The sequence below is a fragment of the Takifugu rubripes genome, chromosome 21 (genome assembly GCF_901000725.2).
Source record: "Takifugu rubripes chromosome 21, fTakRub1.2, whole genome shotgun sequence".
Taxonomy (NCBI): domain Eukaryota; kingdom Metazoa; phylum Chordata; class Actinopteri; order Tetraodontiformes; family Tetraodontidae; genus Takifugu; species Takifugu rubripes.
The window spans coordinates 837,168-854,017 of NC_042305.1; the positions used below are offsets into that span (position 1 = coordinate 837,168).

The window sequence follows — 16,850 nt, forward strand, 5'->3', positions numbered from 1 at the left end:
TTTAGTATTGTCCTTGCAAAATGATTAGAAATAGCAAAACAAAGTGTTTTAGTAAATGTAGTTCTTTTGATATTAAAATAAATGTCCAAACAAGATTCAAATTCAATTCTACTGAACAGAAAATGTTGACAATGTATATGTTGTATTTAAGGGAAAAGGATAACAACCGAACCCTCATCATAACTACCAATTAGTAGAACCAGCCAACACACAACAATTGTCTTAGTCTGCGTTCACCGTCAGACTGAGTGATGTGCACCAACTTGTACCGGATCACCAAATGACCCACGGCCCGGTACCGGGGGTTGGGGATCACTGTTGTACTGGATCACCAAATGACCCACGGCCCGGTACCGGGGGTTGGGGATCACTGTTGTACTGGATCACCAAATGACCCACGGCCCAGTACCAGGCCGCGGCCCGGGGGTTGGGGATCACTGTTGTACTGGATCACCAAATGATCTCCTGGTGGATCGAAGATCCGCTGCTTCTGCTCAGTTGGGTCATTTCCTGTCCCGCTCTTGGGCTTCCATAACAAACTGGGCAATTCCGTGTAACCAAGATGGAGGATGAGATCTGGTCCTTTGGTAGAATGAACGAATCATTTGAAATCCACTGTATTTATTTCTTTAGAACCTCACGGTATTGCCCAGTGACTGTCCCACCATCAGTGTCTTCTCCCAACATCACAAACAAATATTAATTCAATAATATAGCTCTAAATGTTTGCAACCTCATACGTGTAGGCATTTTCTAATTAGAAAGGTCTAAGTCGTGACTGTCTGACGTGTGCATAGCTGTAGCTACGAGAGCATCTATGTCCTGAATGGCCTTCGACGTCCTTTGCAGAACAGCAGTGACGTCATTCTCATCCACAGTTTGAGCCGGCGCCTCCTCTCCAGAGCACTTTTCCTTGGGAATCCCCCTCCCTGGGAGGTAGGAATGGTCCAGCAGGACTGGACACTGGGTATTAAAGAGCAAACACACAATGTCTTCATCAGCTTTGCCCTCCTCGGATTCTAAATGCATCAAGAACAATCATCTTCATGCTTCAGGATACAGTTGAAGTGCTTTATCTTCTCCAGTTCTGCAGCTACAATCCCAGACCTGAAATGACCAAAAAAGAAACACATGATCTCACTATGTTTCCATTTCCCATGCTGATGGAAATAGAATAGATTCTTTTTTGGAGCTAAAACTTGGAGGTGACGACAACAAACCATTTAATACAATCAGTGGATTACCGGATCAAAGCATACATGCATACATACATGCATGCATACATACATGCATACACTGTGTATATATATACACATACATATATATATACATATGTACATACATATATGTGTGTGTGTGTGTGTATATATATATACATACATATATATAAATATACACATATATATACACACGCACACACATATATACACACATACTGTATATATACACACACACACCTACAGTATATACACACACGTGTATATAGACACACAAACACACACATATACAGTATATACTGTATATATAAACAAACCATTTCAATTTGTTTTTGATTTCAGTTTATTTTGGAAATATCCATCAAGAGATTTCCCTTTTTCATTCTTTTAAGCTTCTGATAACTCAGTAATACTTTAGATGTAATGAATTCAATCCGTATTCTTTCTGTAGGTTTTACCAGAGCATTGCTGTTTAAAAGATAATGTAAATAAATGCTATAAAATAGAACTCACATATTTTCTCCTGTGTGCGTGACATTCGCATGCTGCTCAGCTGATACTGGAAAGGGACCACATTCTTCATTTCTTGCTGTTTTCCATAACTGTCAAACATGACAAAGACTGAGTAATAGAAACTTGGGGAACACATGAATGTAGTTATAGAAACTTGGGGAAATGATGAATGTAGTTATAGAAACTTGGGGAACATATGAATGTAGTTATAGAAACTTGGGGAACACATGAATGTAGTAATAGAAACTTGGGGAACACATGAATGTCGTTATAGAAACTTGGGGAACACATGAATGTCGTTATAGAAACTTGGGGAACACATGAATGTCGTTATAGAAACTTGGGGAACACATGAATGTCGTTATAGAAACTTGGGGAACACATGGATGTAGTTATAGAAACTTGGGGAACATATGAATGCAGTTATAGAAACTTGGGGAACCTATGGATGTAGTTATAGAAACTTGGGGAACACATGAATGTAGTTATAGAAACTTGGGGAACCTATGGATGTAGTTATAGAAACTTGGGGAACACATGAATGTAGTTATAGAAACTTGGGGAACATATGAATGCAGTTATAGAAACTTGGGGAACCTATGGATGTAGTTATAGAAACTTGGGGAACACATGAATGTAGTTATAGAAACTTGGGGAACCTATGGATGTAGTTATAGAAACTTGGGGAACATATGAATGCAGTTATAGAAACTTTGGGAAATGATGAATGTAGTTATAGAAACTTGGGGAACATATGAATGTAGTTATAGAAACTTGGGGAAATGATGAATGTCGTTATAGAAACTTGGGGAACACATGGATGCAGTTATAGAAACTTGGGGAACACATGGATGTAGTTATAGAAACTTGGGGAACACATGGATGTAGTTATAGAAACTTGGGGAACACAGGAATGTCGTTATAGAAACTTGGGGAACACATGGATGTAGTTATAGAAACTTGGGGAACACATGGATGTAGTTATAGAAACTTGGGGAACACATGGATGTAGTTATAGAAACTTGGGGAACACATGGATGTAGTTATAGAAACTTGGGGAACACATGGATGTAGTTATAGAAACTTGGGGAACACATGAATGTAGTTATAGAAACTTGGGGAACACATGGATGTAGTTATAGAAACTTGGGGAACACAGGAATGTCGTTATAGAAACTTGGGGAACACATGGATGTAGTTATAGAAACTTGGGGAACACAGGAATGTCGTTATAGAAACTTGGGGAACATATGAATGTAGTTATAGAAACTTGGGGAACACAGGAATGTAGTTATAGAAACTTGGGGAACACAGGAATGTAGTTATAGAAACTTGGGGAACACATGAATGTAGTTATAGAAACTTGGGGAAATGATGAATGTAGTTATAGAAACTCGGGGAACAGATGAATGTAGTTATAGAAACTTGGGGAACACATGGATGTAGTTATAGAAACTTGGGGAACACAGGAATGTCGTTATAGAAACTTGGGGAACACATGGATGTAGTTATAGAAACTTGGGGAACACATGAATGTCGTTATAGAAACTTGGGGAACACATGAATGTCGTTATAGAAACTTGGGGAACAGATGAATGTCGTTATAGAAACTTGGGGAACACATGGATGTAGTTATAGAAACTTGGGGAACACAGGAATGTCGTTATAGAAACTTGGGGAACATATGAATGTAGTTATAGAAACTTGGGGAACACAGGAATGTAGTTATAGAAACTTGGGGAACACAGGAATGTAGTTATAGAAACTTGGGGAACACATGAATGTAGTTATAGAAACTTGGGGAAATGATGAATGTAGTTATAGAAACTCGGGGAACAGATGAATGTAGTTATAGAAACTTGGGGAACACATGGATGTAGTTATAGAAACTTGGGGAACACAGGAATGTCGTTATAGAAACTTGGGGAACACATGGATGTAGTTATAGAAACTTGGGGAACACATGAATGTCGTTATAGAAACTTGGGGAACACATGAATGTCGTTATAGAAACTTGGGGAACAGATGAATGTCGTTATAGAAACTTGGGGAACACATGGATGTAGTTATAGAAACTTGGGGAACACAGGAATGTCGTTATAGAAACTTGGGGAACACATGAATGTCGTTATAGAAACTTGGGGAACACATTAATGTGACAACATGACAGCGGTAATATTAGAGGAAAGTACTTATGTGACTACCTGCAAGCAGCTGGGTGTGGCTGGAAACTGCAGCATTTGCTTGGCTTTGGTGTAGCTGCTCAGGATCCTATGAAGAACAGAGTCATGTGATGGTGATGATGAAGTTGGAAAATGCAGCAGGTCGTGAGGGAACTTACCTGGTTGCACGATTGACAACAGAGCGCACAGAGTAAGGCTGTCCAGGGAGATCAGGGGGAAGGTTGTTCACATGGTATATTACCTCTTTCACCTGTGTACCATAGTATGAGTGACTTGCTCTTGGTCAACAGTGCATATGATCTATTGATCTGTCTTTATTTATTGATTTTGAGAAGACTTGCATGGGAACATAAAAACCTTTCGCTTCCCTGAATGGCAGTCAGGCTTGTGATGGGTAAAGTAGGTGTTGAGGATACTGTTAGAACGCATGACCGAACCATCTCCCAGGGAAACCTCTATGACAGGGACAACTCCACTCAGTACCCTGAAGGAGGACACAGTAGGGTAAAAATAAAGTCACATCAGCTCTTGACATGCTGCAGCGATGGCTTCTGAAATAAGAAAAGTTCAAATTTGTCTAAAATTATTTCACTCACTTTTTGGAATAAATGCAATTAATGTTAAAACTAACCTGTGCACCGAGGAGGCACACAGAACTATTTAAATGTTTAAATAAATGACCCAACATGTCTCCCCGTTACTGCCTCCTAGGCCTCTCTGCGTCCACTGGACATGTTTGGGGTTTTCTTGAAGATGTTTCGCCTTCACTCTAGAAGTCTTTCTGAGTTCTAAACTCGCTGAGGGCAGAGCTTGAAAATTCAGTCCATTAGCATGCTAATGATCTGGGTGGTCAGCTGAGGGTCATCGGTAGGGTCGTCCACCTAGTTCCAGTTGAGGTGTCTCCCCTTTGTCTGCTGGCTCACATGGTGATGAGTCACTGGGTCTCCTGGAATGGTGTGAATGTTTGGTTTGTTGGTGGAAGGAGTGGAGGACTGCGTTGTACGTGGGCGACAGGAAGTGCCTCAGGCCACCCCCTCTGTTTAAGGATAGTTTTTCCAGTTTGACATGGATGCTTCCTTGACCCCCCTCTCAAACCAGCGGTCTTCTCTGGCCAGTATCCTTACTTGGCTGTCCTGGAAGGAGTGACCGCTCTCCTTTAGGTGTAGGTGGACTGCTGAGTCCTGACTATAGAGCCCCAGAAATCTCGATACTCACCTGTAGGTAATGCCATGGCACCACATGACTTTCACCAGCTCTCCCTGAAGCTCTCGATGCTCATTTTTTAGAAGTGGGTCTGCAAACCTCCCCCTTGAAAATACAGGTAAGACACCTGTGTTAACAACAAGGTTAAACAATACTCTGTGAATGACTGGTTTTAGACATGTCCATCACCACCTGTGCCATTGTGGTGATGGACATGTGAGAGGCAGCGCCTGAGGAAGATGAGAGCGCCTTTCCTCAACGGTCAGTTGGGTCAAAAAACTCTGTTCCTCTGTTCTGACATCATCAGGCTGGGAAAGAGTCATGAGGAGATGCTGAGCTAAAGAGAGAGGATAGCGCCAGTGGGGGGCAACAGCACGGCATGAAAAATGCTGGACCACCGTGGTGGATTGGTACGCTGCCTCTGGCTGGAAAGGGAAAAAAAGTCAAGTGCAATAATGACGTAAATGTACTCAATGATGTTGCATTGGCAGCTCATTTAATAATACATCTTAATAAAATACTGATATCACAGGAAATAACACCAACCAATTCTTTATTCTGATCATTCTTTACTGATAACTTAAATTAATCAAAATGAACCTATAGAAAATGTTCCAGACTTTCTTCCAACAGCTACTGGGAATTTCAAGAACGATACTTCAGCAGCACCGCACTACCTCGTAAGGAATCAGATCACAATTAGACAAAAAGGAATTTTAGGAGTCGTACCTTTGGTTGCACATTGCTGGTCGCCAAGCTCAATAACTTAATGTTTCTGTTTCTCTCCAGGTGTCCATCATTGGTGCCATGTGCAGCAGCAGTAGCTCTCCCACACATCAGGGCATTTACTGGCTTCTTCTCAGGTTCTGTGCTGCCATCCTGTGTGCTATGGTTCTGGTTGTGGCTGCCACTCAGACAGCACGTGTACTGGACAGAAAATTCTTGTCCTGATGGGCCCAGAATGAACACTGCTCGTCCTTCTTCCGACCTGATGATGAGTTCACCGCAACTTCCAAGCTCGCCAATGCAGGAACACAATTCAGGCCACTTCATATCTAAGTCGAGACTGAAAAAAGGCTGTGGAACGGTGAGCAGGGACATTAAAATCCCAGCTGGAATACAGTTTGAGAAGATGCGTGCCTACCTTTTTGTGGTCAACAGGAATGAGCTCATCAGGCAGATATGGTTGACTTGCATATGTATTCCTAAATGTCAGTGCACCAACTATCATTTCCTACCAAACACATTGAGCGTATCAACATACCGAACACAGACAGCAATGTCCACATTTTTATCAGCGCAAAGTATAGTATAGTGAGTATTTTAAACCATGTAGAGTGCCAATAACACATTAGTATAGGGTTACCTGAAAACACATTTCACTATCTAAATAATATGAGTACTGTTTCGGTACTATTTAGAATCCACTTTAAAGCAAGAGTCTTGCTTCTGTTTTCTCTGAGTAAAAACCTTATAAGTGCTGATCGTGAATCGGGTCCTTTGTCGCACCCTGTCCCCAGTCAGCGGAGAGTCCCCGGAAGGTTTAACCAGGATGAATTCACTACCACACGGTGATAGCTGTAAATGGACATCGTTTTTGTAACGGACTTCCACAGACTCGTCTTCATACATGATCATCAAGCTGGTATTTCCGTTGCATTCCATCATTAAACAACTAATACACAATAATTATTACAACTGGGGACTTTATCACCCAGCTGATGCAAAGCTTGAAAATCAAACTTGGTGCGCTGCGTCGCTTAACGCACACGTCATCAACTGGGGACGCGTGTAGATGTGTGTGTGCTCCACACGTTCGCCGATAGGTGGCAGTAATGGAACTTTAAGATGCCCGATGAGCAACGAAGAAGCGGAGCAGCGACTCGAGATCGTCTGTGCTCGTCAGATGTGTCGGTGCTGGAGGGAATAAAGTGAGACTTTGCAATGGGAAAACCTTCCAAACCTTCTCTGTGCACCAGCTGCAAGCTGCAATGAAGGTGTGCTTTATGTGATATTCCACCCGGTCCGATTAATGTGCGTTTCCACGAGTGTCAGCAGCGACGTTAGCCGATGTTTCCCTATTGGCAACGAACGCCGAGAAGCGCATCATCGACTTATTAAGATCGAGACCACACAGTAATATAAAAAGACCTTTTGGGCTTCATTAGATTGCTTTAAAACATTTCAAATGGGACATATTTAACTTATAGTTCTTTCGGCGATAGCGTGTTTTGATAGTTCTAGCTACTTTCTCGTGTCTGCACTTTAGTTTTTATTGTGCAGTCATACTTCCATTGTGCTTAGTTCAACTATGCACTATATAGATCTACCATATATAACTATATGAAGCTGTTTTTGTGGACTCGTTCATCCGTCAGTTCATCACTTAGTATGAGTGACAGTGGTTTGGCTGTCAGACAGGGGCCTCGTCCATGTGGGCTTCATGCTGCGCTTTGATGAGTGAAGTCATGGGCACAGGGGCCGTCCGGGGCCCGCAGCCAGCGTTTGGGGCCGCAGCGGGGCTCTTCAGGTTCGCCCCCGGGGCGGGCTACTCCACCTACCCGCCAGCCGGGTCGGGGGGCAGCGTGCTGGTGTGCAAGGCCTGTGGTCAGCTGTTCTCAGTCTTCAGGCGGAAGGTAGGTGAAGATTTGGTGGATTCATCTTTCATGGAATTTCAAGCATTTTGCATAAAGTGGGACTGGGATGAGGATGACAGTTTTATTTCTTCAAAGGCTTCAGTGATCTAATGTAATCTGTTTATTCCCTCGTAGATGACAAGGATCATGATCTTTCCTTTAACCCTCGAACGCTAACATTCCAGCAAGCCTAGTGCCACCAAATACATACCGTAATTTCTGGACTACAGAGCGCACCCGATTAAAAGCCGCATAATCTAATTTTAGAAACAAAATCAATTTTGTACTTATACAAGCCGCACCGGATTATAAGCCGCAGGTCCCACGTAGTAATACGAAAAATTAGATGGAAAACATTCAGTACCGGTGGATGTTTTTATTACCGTAAGAGACGAGTCACTGACGAGCGACAGACAGGTCAGAAACAACAGCCACTCTTTCACTTGTGTGTTTATCCAGAGACCTTAAATCCAATTTTCATCACGTCAGGATTTTTGAACTTTTCTTTTAATTTAATCATTTTAGCAACATAAACAAATATCTTCTACCTGTCAATGCTTTTTCCAAACGTGTCTGTAACACAGCTACCGTGAAATATACGTTTGATCAGCTACACACAAATTACCCTGTTTATGCTTTTATACTCCAACAATGAACAATCTAAACTCCCTGATGGCCTCTGTGTGCTGACCCAGTCTTCCAGAACCTTCTCAAGCTCGTTGACCCAGTCTGCCAGAACCTTCTCAAGCTCGTTGACCCAGTCTGCCAGAACCTTCTCAAGCTCGTTGACCCAGGCTTCCAGAACCTTCTCAAGCTCGTTGACCCAGGCTCCCAGAACCTTCTCAAGCTCGTTGACCCAGGCTTCCAGAACCTTCTCAAGCTCGGGCCACCTGCGATGTTTAAAAGCTTTTGTCGTCTTTTTGCTTTGGATCAATTCTTCAGGCGGCGTCTCCACCTTCTCCCCATTGATTACCGTAATACCGAGATTACGTGCGGCAGCTCGATTTTCTTCTTCAGCCGCCGGAGTGATCGCTTTTTACTTAAAAGTCGCATCATAAGCTTTTCTTCTAGTATTTTCCACGTTGATGAGGGTTAGTAAAAATGACTGATTCACAATAGCTGTGATAGTGCAGCACAAAACCCATAAATAAGCCGCAGTGTTTAAAGTGTAGGAAAAAGTAGCAGCTTATAGTCCGGAAATTACGGTAATTAAGATCAATTCTGAATGAATGTCTGCTTTTTCTCATCCTGTGTTTAATGAAATGGCTCGTCAAACGATTATTATAAGAGCTGATGGCTGAAGTGATTTTTCCACTCTTCTTTTGACAGTACGTCTGCTGTGACTGTAAACGGACCTTCTGCACGCTTTGCTCCTTGCTGCAAGAAAACCTGCGTTTTTGTGCCACGTGTCATTTGCTAAAGACAACAGCATTTCAGCGGGCCAGGCTCATGCACTTACGAGTCAGGGACCTGCGTCAGTACCTGCTGCTCCACAGCATCCCCATCGACACCTGTCGAGAAAAAGAAGACCTGGTAGAGTTGGTTCTGTGTCACCAACCTGTGGAAGAAGAGCAGCATACCGATGGGGGCAGCCTTCACTCACATCCATCTCCCCCGCCAACACCTTCGGCCACACAGTCCACGTCGGAGCTGTCTGCCTTTGCTGCTTCTCAGGATGAGCTGCTCAGCAGGAGTGATGGCGCCGGTACCAGTCGGGTATGTGTTCTGTACATGGGATGATATGGAGTTCATGTATACACATATGGATCTCTCTCTCTCTCTCTAGATATATAGATATATAGGTAAAAACGGGCTTTTAGGAGGCACCTCATGTTTCTTTTCAGAAAACATGCACCTCTTTACCAGGGTTATGATCAGACACAACATAGTCTTTTTATGTGTAGTGACATTACTGCTGCTGTATTATAGGATACAGCTGATGCCACATCCGCCTCTCTCCTCAACCTGGACAGCAGTGAACACACCCCTGAGCTTCGTTGAGGTCCATTCACCTGGACTATATCATTTTGTGACTATTTGTTCATAGTCAACTGTAGGAAAATGGGTTTCAGTTCCACCCACGGGCTGATAGTCATGCACTTTCTCTGAAATATGCTCTCACTTTCGGGTTAGGCTTGATTTTGTTGCTCTCTTGACCAGAGACCAGGGGCCACACTTTCAAAGACTTGCGTGGATTTCATACTAAACCTGGTGTACGTGGAAATCCAGAAAAGTACCTACACACCAAAAATTCAGATGTCTGAAACTGTGCGTTCTCCTAATTCCACGCACGTCAGATTTTATTAGTGTGAGCACAAGTTAGAGCACCACGCCGTCGATTACATATGCTAATAAGATGGTGGGGTTCCCCTCTGTGCACGAGCACATGATGAAAACAAGAGGAACGTCACCGAGTGTGTGTTGGGACACTCGCACAGAAAAGATTCAGTTTGACACCTCTGGCATCAATAATAAATGGAAGATGAGTTATATTCTGGACTAAATTTGACACCACTAACATGGACCACACACTAACATGCACACTTTTACATCCACTCTTGTAATTGCTCATTAAACCTGGGTTTATCTGTTTAATGTGAACATCACATACGGATACCGACTTTTCTTGACATTTTTAACAGTTTAACAACCCAACAGCACTTCTGAGGGTCAGCAACAGCTCCAAAGTACTAGAAAAGTCCACACTGCAGCCAATTAACCCAAACCCTAACCCAGTTAACCCGAACCCAGTTAACCCTAACTGCAGCCAATTAAATCAAATCAATCTTTATTTATATAGCGTCTTATACAATCAAAATTGTTTCAAGGCGCTTTCCAGAATCCCAGGGCCTGACCCCAGACAAGCAACAGTGGCAGGAAAACCTCCCCTTTAACAGGAAGAAACCTGGAGCAGGACCAGGCTCATGTAGGGGGACCCTCCTGCTGATGGCCGGCTGGGTAAAGAGAGAGGAGAAGGGGGAGGACAGGTAGAGGATAGGATAGGTAGGAGAGGAGAGGAGAAGTAGAGTGATGGGGAGGTAGAGGAGAGGAGAGGAGAGGAGAGGGGTAGAGGAGAGGAGGAGGGGAGGAGGAGGAGGAGGAGAGGGAGAGGAAAAGGAGAAGGAGGGGGAGAGGAGAGGGAGAGTAGAGGCACAGAGCACAGAAACACACACAAAAAATATGATATACAATCACTTCAGCGGGGCCGGAGGTCATTATGCAGCTCCGAGGGCGGCGATACCTGTAAATAAATAGAAGGGGGGGGGGGGGGGGGGGGGGAGAAGCAGAAAAACTACACAAGAACTAGTCTGCTTGATGAGGAGAGGAGAGGAGAGGAGAGGAGAGGAGAGGAGAGGAGAGGAGAGGAGAGGAGAGGAGAGGAAACCATGACCCAGTGGGGTACCAGAGGCCTGTCAGGTGATCATGTTTCTGGACCCCGGCAGCCTCGGCCTATAGCAGCATAACTAAGATGTGACCTAATGATTAGACGACCCCCTAAGTATGATAATCTGTCTGTCTATGATAGTAACTGGAACTACTGAATTAGTAACAATAAGCTTCATCAAAGAGGAAGGTTTTAAGTCTGATCTTAAAAGTGGCGATGGAGTCAGCCTCCCGTACCTGGACAGGGAGCTGGTTCCATAGCAGGGGGGCCTGGTAGCTAAATGCTCGGCCCCCCATTCTACTCCTGGAAACTCTGGGAACCACAAGTAGACCAGCATTCTGAGAGCGGAGCGGTCTATTGGGCTGATAAGGTGTCACTAGCTCCTCCAGGTAGGATGGAGCTAGGCCTCTGAGGACCTTGTAGGTCAAAAGAAGGGTTTTAAAAATTATTCTAAATTTAACAGGCACCCAATGAACAGACGCCATTACAGGAGTCATGTGACCTCTGTGGTCAATACCTGTCAGAACTCTGGCTGCAGCTAACCCGAACCCAGTTAACCCTAACCCAGTTAACAATAACCCGAACTGCAGCCAGTTAACCCGAACCCAGTTAACCCTAACCCAGTTAACCCTAACCCGAACTGCAGCCAGTTAACCCGAACCCAGTTAACGTTAACCCTAACCCGCACTGCAGCCAGTTAACCCGAACCCAGTTAACAATAAGCCGAACTGCAGCCAGTTAACCCGAACCCACTTAACCCTAACCCAGTTAACAATAACCCGAACTGCAGCCAGTTAACCCCAACCCACTTAACCCTAACTGCAGCCAGTTAACCCGAACCCAGTTAACAATAAGCCGAACTGCAGCCAGTTAACCCGAACCCAGTTAACAATAACCCGAACTGCAGCCAGTTAACCCTAACCCAGTTAACCCTAACTGCAGCCAGTTAACCCGAACCCAGTTAACCCTAACCCAGTTAACCCTAACCCGCACTGCAGCCAGTTAACCCGAACCCAGTTAACCCGAACCCAACCCTAACCCTAACTGCAGCCAGTTAACCCTAACCCAGTTAACCCTAACTGCAGCCAGTTAACCCGAACCCAGTTAACAATAAGCCGAACTGCAGCCAGTTAACCCGAACCCAGTTAACAATAACCCGAACTGCAGCCAGTTAACCCTAACCCAGTTAACCCTAACTGCAGCCAGTTAACCCGAACCCAGTTAACCCTAACCCAGTTAACCCTAACCCGCACTGCAGCCAGTTAACCCTAACCCAGTTAACCCGAACCCAACCCTAACCCTAACTGCAGCCAGTTAACCCTAACCCAGTTAACCCCAACCCCAACCTTCTCCCTAACCCTAACCCTTCTATCCAGAAGGCTCCTTCAGTTCTGAGCTCGCTGGGGACCCAGCTTGAACATACTGTATAGCCCCTTTCTCCAAACTACCTTGGTTAACGATGACCTGGATGATTGAGAATCTACCCAGACTCCTGACAGAACACCTGCGCAACCTTTGGACCTGAGGCCTCAGGTCCTGGTGATTGACACTGATATAGATTTTTGTCTCCAGAAACCCAACTGGAGTTCTGTTCTGTCCCATCTCGCAGCTTTCAGCTGAATATTTGCATGGTTCAAAAACATCTAGGCACTTCCAAATGTATCTCCCTTCTTGGCCAGCGTCTATAGCAACAGCAGGCCCGCGCCTATGGCCCATGGCCTTTGGCCCTTGGCCTATGGCCCATGGCCCATGGCCTTTGGCCCTTGGCCTATGGCCTTTGGCCCTTGGCCCATGGCCTATAGCCCATGGCCTATGGCCCATGGCCTTTGGCCCTTGGCCTATGGCCTTTGGCCCTTGGCCCTTGGCCTTTGGCCTTTGGCCCATGGCCCATGGCCCATGGCCTATGGCCCATGGCCTATGGCCCATGGCCTTTGGCCCATGGCCTATGGCCCATGGCCTATGGCGTCATGCATGTACAGTCAATATCAGTGGCCCACTGGGCTCAACACACGAAGGGAGCTACCCCCCAGTTCCCCCTGTCACATTATTTTAATATTATTTTATATGATTCCATGTTTGCACACTTTAAGCGCTTTTATACCTTGATTGCTCTTGCACAGATGATAGAAGGCTAAGAATGTTCTTCCCTGTGCTTCAGGTGAGTCCTCCGGCCCAGCGCCGAGCCAGAGCGTCTCTCTCGGATGTTTCCAGCATCAGAGACATTGAGAGCTTGTCTGTCAGGCATCTGAAGGAGATCTTGGCCAAGAATTTTGTCAATTATTCAGGCTGCTGTGAGAAGTGGGAGCTGGTGGAGCGTGTCAGTCGACTCTACAGGGACAGGGAGAAGAACAGGACATCCGGTGGGTATTACCTCTTCAGGAACCTCTAGAATGATCTCAAACTTAACCTGAAAGGAGCAGTTGTTCACCTTTTATGTCCCTTGATTACTAACTAACCCAAAGTTAGTAGCAGAAATTCCTCAATATTTTTTGGATGGTGGAGATTGTGAGCAGACCTGTAGCTCCAGCTAAGCTGTCAACAGATGTGTGGGCAGCCCTCGATCAGAGAGTAAATGAGCTCGTAAATGAGTTCCAGACTCTTGCTGTCCTCTCTTTTGCTCACTTCCCCTCCCACCTGCAATGGTGCTCTTGGAGGTGAGGCTTATTTGGTTATCCATCCCATATCATCCCATGTCCATCCCATGTCCATCCCATATCATCCCATGTCCATCCCATATCATCCCATGTCCATCCCATATTATCCCATGTCCATCCCATATTATCCCATATCGATCCCATGTCCATCCCATATTATCCCATATCGATCCCATGTCCATCCCATGTCCATCCCATATTATCCCATATTATCCCATGTCCATCCCATATTATCCCATATCCATCCCATGTCCATCCCATGTCCACCCCATATCCATCCCATGTCCACCCCATGTCCACCCCATATCCATCCCATGTCCATCTCATATCATCCCATGTCCATCCCATGTCATCCTATGTCCATCCTATGTCCATCCCATGTCATCCCATGTCCATCCCATATCATCCCATGTCCATCCCATATCATCCCATGTCATCCCGTGTCCATCCCGTGTCCATCCCGTGTCCATCCCATATCATCCCATGTCCACCCCATGTCCACCCCATATCCATCCCATGTCCACCCCATATCATCCCATGTCCACCCCATATCCATCCCATGTCCATCCCATGTCCACCCCATATCCATCCCGTGTCCATCCTATGTCCATCCCATGTCATCCCATGTCCATCCCATATCATCCCATGTCCATCCCATATCCATCCCATGTCCATCTCATATCATCCCATGCCCATCCCATGTCATCCTATGTCCATCCTATGTCCATCCCATGTCCATCCCATATCATCCCATGTCCATCCCGTGTCCATCCCATGTCATCCCGTGTCCATCCCGTGTCCATCCCATATCATCCCATGTCCATCCCGTGTCCATCCCGTGTCCATCCCATGTCCATCTCATATCATCCCATGTCCATCCCATGTCCATCCCATATCCCATGTCCATCCCGTGTCCATCCCATATCATCCCATGTCCATCCCATATCCATCCCATATCCCATGTCCATCCCATGTCCATCCCGTGTCCATCCCATATCATCCCATATCATTTGAACAGAAATGTTCTAATAATAGAACAGCTTCTGTTATTTCAGCTCCTCCCCTAACCCTAAAACTAACCCTAACCCTAAAACTAACCCTATTTCAGCTCCTCCCCTAACCCTAACCCTAACCCTCCCCTAACCCTAACCCTAACCCTCCCCTAACCCTAACCCTAAAACTAACCCTCCCCTAACCCTAAAACTAACCCTATTTCAGCTCCTCCCCTAACCCTAACCCTAACCCTAACCCTAACCCTAAAACTAACCCTCCCCTAACCCTAACCCTAACCCTAAAACTAACCCTATTTCAGCTCCTCCCCTAACCCTAACCCTAACCCTAACCCTAACCCTAACCCCTCCCCTAACCCTAACCCTCCCCTAACCCTAACCCTAACCCTAAAACTAACCCTCCCCTAACCCTAACCCTAAAACTAACCCTATTTCAGCTCCTCCCCTAACCCTAACCCTAACCCTAACCCTCCCCTAACCCTAACCCTCCCCTAACCCTAACCCTAAAACTAACCCTCCCCTAACCCTAACCCTAAAACTAACCCTCCCCTAACCCTAACCCTAACCCTAAAACTAACCCTATTTCAGCTCCTCCCCTAACCCTAACCCTAACCCTCTCTATTTTATTAGATGACGGGAGTTTCATGTGATCTTCTGCAGTTCCAGAACATTGATCCAGTATGACGGTCATTAATCACCCATTAATCTGATGCTCAACCATGAAGGAAACCCATGTTCTCCTCCTCCTCCCCCCTGTTCTCCTCCTCCTCCCCATGTTCTCCTCCTCCTCCCCCATGTTCTCCTCCCCCCGTTCTCCTCCTCCTCCCCCATGTTCTGCTCCTCCTCCATGTTCTGCACCTCCACCCCCCTGTTCTCCTCCTCCTCCCCATGTTCTCCTCCTCCTCCCCCATGTTCTCCTCCTCCTCCCCCCTGTTCTCCTCCTCCTCCCCCATGTTCTCCTCCCCCGTTCTCCTCCTCCTCCCCCATGTTCTCCTCCTCCTCCCCCATGTTCTCCCCCCTGTTCTCCTCCTCCTCCTCCCTGTCCTCCCCCCTGTTCTCCTCCTCCTCCCCCCTGTTCTCCTCCTCCTCCCTGTTCTCCTCCTCCTCCCCCATGTTCTCCCCCCTGTTCTCCTCCTCCTCCTCCCTGTCCTCCCCCATGTTCTCCTCCTCCTCCTCCATGTTCTCCTCCTCCTCCCCCCTGTTCTCCTCCTCCTCCTCCTCCCCCCCGTCCTCCCCCCTGTTCTCCTCCTCCCCGTCCTCCCCCCCGTCCTCCCCCCTGTTCTCCTCCTCCTCCTCCTCCCTGTCCTCCCCCCTGTTCTCCTCCTCCTCCCTGTCCTCCCCCCCTGTTCTCCTCCTCCTCCCTGTCCTCCCCCCTGTTCTCCTCCTCCTCCCCGTCCTCCCCCCCTGTTCTCCTCCTCCTCCTCCTCCCTGTCCTCCCCCCTGTTCTCCTCCTCCCTGTCCTCCCCCCTGTTCTCCTCCTCCTCCCCGTCCTCCCCCCCCTTTCCTCCCCCCTGTTCTCCTCCTTCCCCCTGTCCTCCTTCCCGTTCTCCCCCCCACCCTCCAGGCGGTGCCCAGGGGCCCCTGCCGGCCCAGGATGAGGCCCTGTGCAGGATCTGCATGGATGCCGTGCTGGACTGTGTCCTCCTGGAGTGTGGCCACATGGTGACCTGCACCAGGTGTGGCCAGAGGATGAAGGAGTGTCCCATCTGCAGGCAGCATGTGGTCAGAGCCGTGCACGTCTTCAAGTCCTGATGCATCACGACCACACCACCGTCCAACAAAGGTGTCCCAGGTTCGGTTCTCAGAAAGATTTCTTTAGGGAACGTTTGTATCACCAGAATTGTCTCCTCCTTTGGGAAGAGACTATATGGGAATATATATATCCGATATCTGAGTGTTTCCAGGTGGGGATTTCACTGATCTCTGACACAAATGAACAGGTTTCATGTTTAAACACAGTTTACGTTTCTGAATATTAACTTCAGAAATACAATATTTTATTTTTAATATTTTTACAAATAAAAGCCATCAAGTTCATCTGCCTATAAA

At 46.3% G+C, this 16,850-nt stretch overlaps 2 protein-coding genes across 5 annotated transcripts; one reads left to right on the top strand and one right to left on the bottom strand.

Moving 5' to 3' along the window:
- Positions 1 to 604: 604 nt before the first annotated feature.
- Positions 605 to 6,900, bottom strand: c21h5orf34 (chromosome 21 C5orf34 homolog). 4 transcript variants are annotated; one of them, XM_029829623.1, is made up of 12 exons: positions 6,587 to 6,900; positions 6,261 to 6,350; positions 5,846 to 6,193; positions 5,309 to 5,541; positions 5,129 to 5,221; positions 4,271 to 4,397; positions 4,072 to 4,163; positions 3,935 to 4,001; positions 1,731 to 1,819; positions 1,061 to 1,107; positions 951 to 956; positions 605 to 865 (listed from the first exon to the last, which is right to left on the bottom strand). In XM_029829623.1, exons 1-12 carry the CDS (start codon positions 6,782 to 6,784, stop codon positions 816 to 818), a joined length of 1,440 nt encoding a protein of 479 aa, XP_029685483.1. In that variant the 5' UTR covers positions 6,785 to 6,900; the 3' UTR covers positions 605 to 815. The 4 variants fall into 4 exon arrangements, with proteins under 4 accessions (XP_029685483.1, XP_029685482.1, XP_029685481.1 ...); XM_029829622.1 differs by having other exon boundaries at positions 951 to 963; XM_029829621.1 differs by having other exon boundaries at positions 605 to 956; positions 6,626 to 6,900.
- A 64-nt stretch (positions 6,901 to 6,964) lies between these two features.
- On the top strand, positions 6,965 to 16,850 carry LOC115247551 (E3 ubiquitin-protein ligase RNF34). Its single transcript, XM_029829642.1, has 5 exons — positions 6,965 to 7,113; positions 7,534 to 7,752; positions 9,082 to 9,468; positions 13,296 to 13,497; positions 16,366 to 16,850. Exons 1-5 carry the CDS (start codon positions 7,108 to 7,110, stop codon positions 16,551 to 16,553), a joined length of 1,002 nt encoding a protein of 333 aa, XP_029685502.1. The 5' UTR covers positions 6,965 to 7,107; the 3' UTR covers positions 16,554 to 16,850.

Excerpts from the sequence above, each read along its gene's own strand:
- LOC115247551 (XM_029829642.1), top strand. Across the intron at positions 7,753-9,081 it reads TCTCAGTCTTCAGGCGGAAG|TACGTCTGCTGTGACTGTAA; the intron begins GTAGGTGAAGAT and ends TTCTTTTGACAG. Across the intron at positions 13,498-16,365 it reads GGAGAAGAACAGGACATCCG|GCGGTGCCCAGGGGCCCCTG; the intron begins GTGGGTATTACC and ends CCCACCCTCCAG.
- c21h5orf34 (XM_029829620.1), bottom strand. The coding sequence starts at position 6,784 with ATGATGGAATGCAACGGAAATACCAGCTTGATGATCATGTATGAAGAC. Across the intron at positions 6,194-6,260 it reads TTCCTGTTGACCACAAAAAG|CCTTTTTTCAGTCTCGACTT; the intron begins GTAGGCACGCAT and ends ACCGTTCCACAG. Across the intron at positions 957-1,060 it reads GAAGATAAAGCACTTCAACT|TCCTGCTGGACCATTCCTAC; the intron begins GTATCCTGAAGC and ends CCCAGTGTCCAG.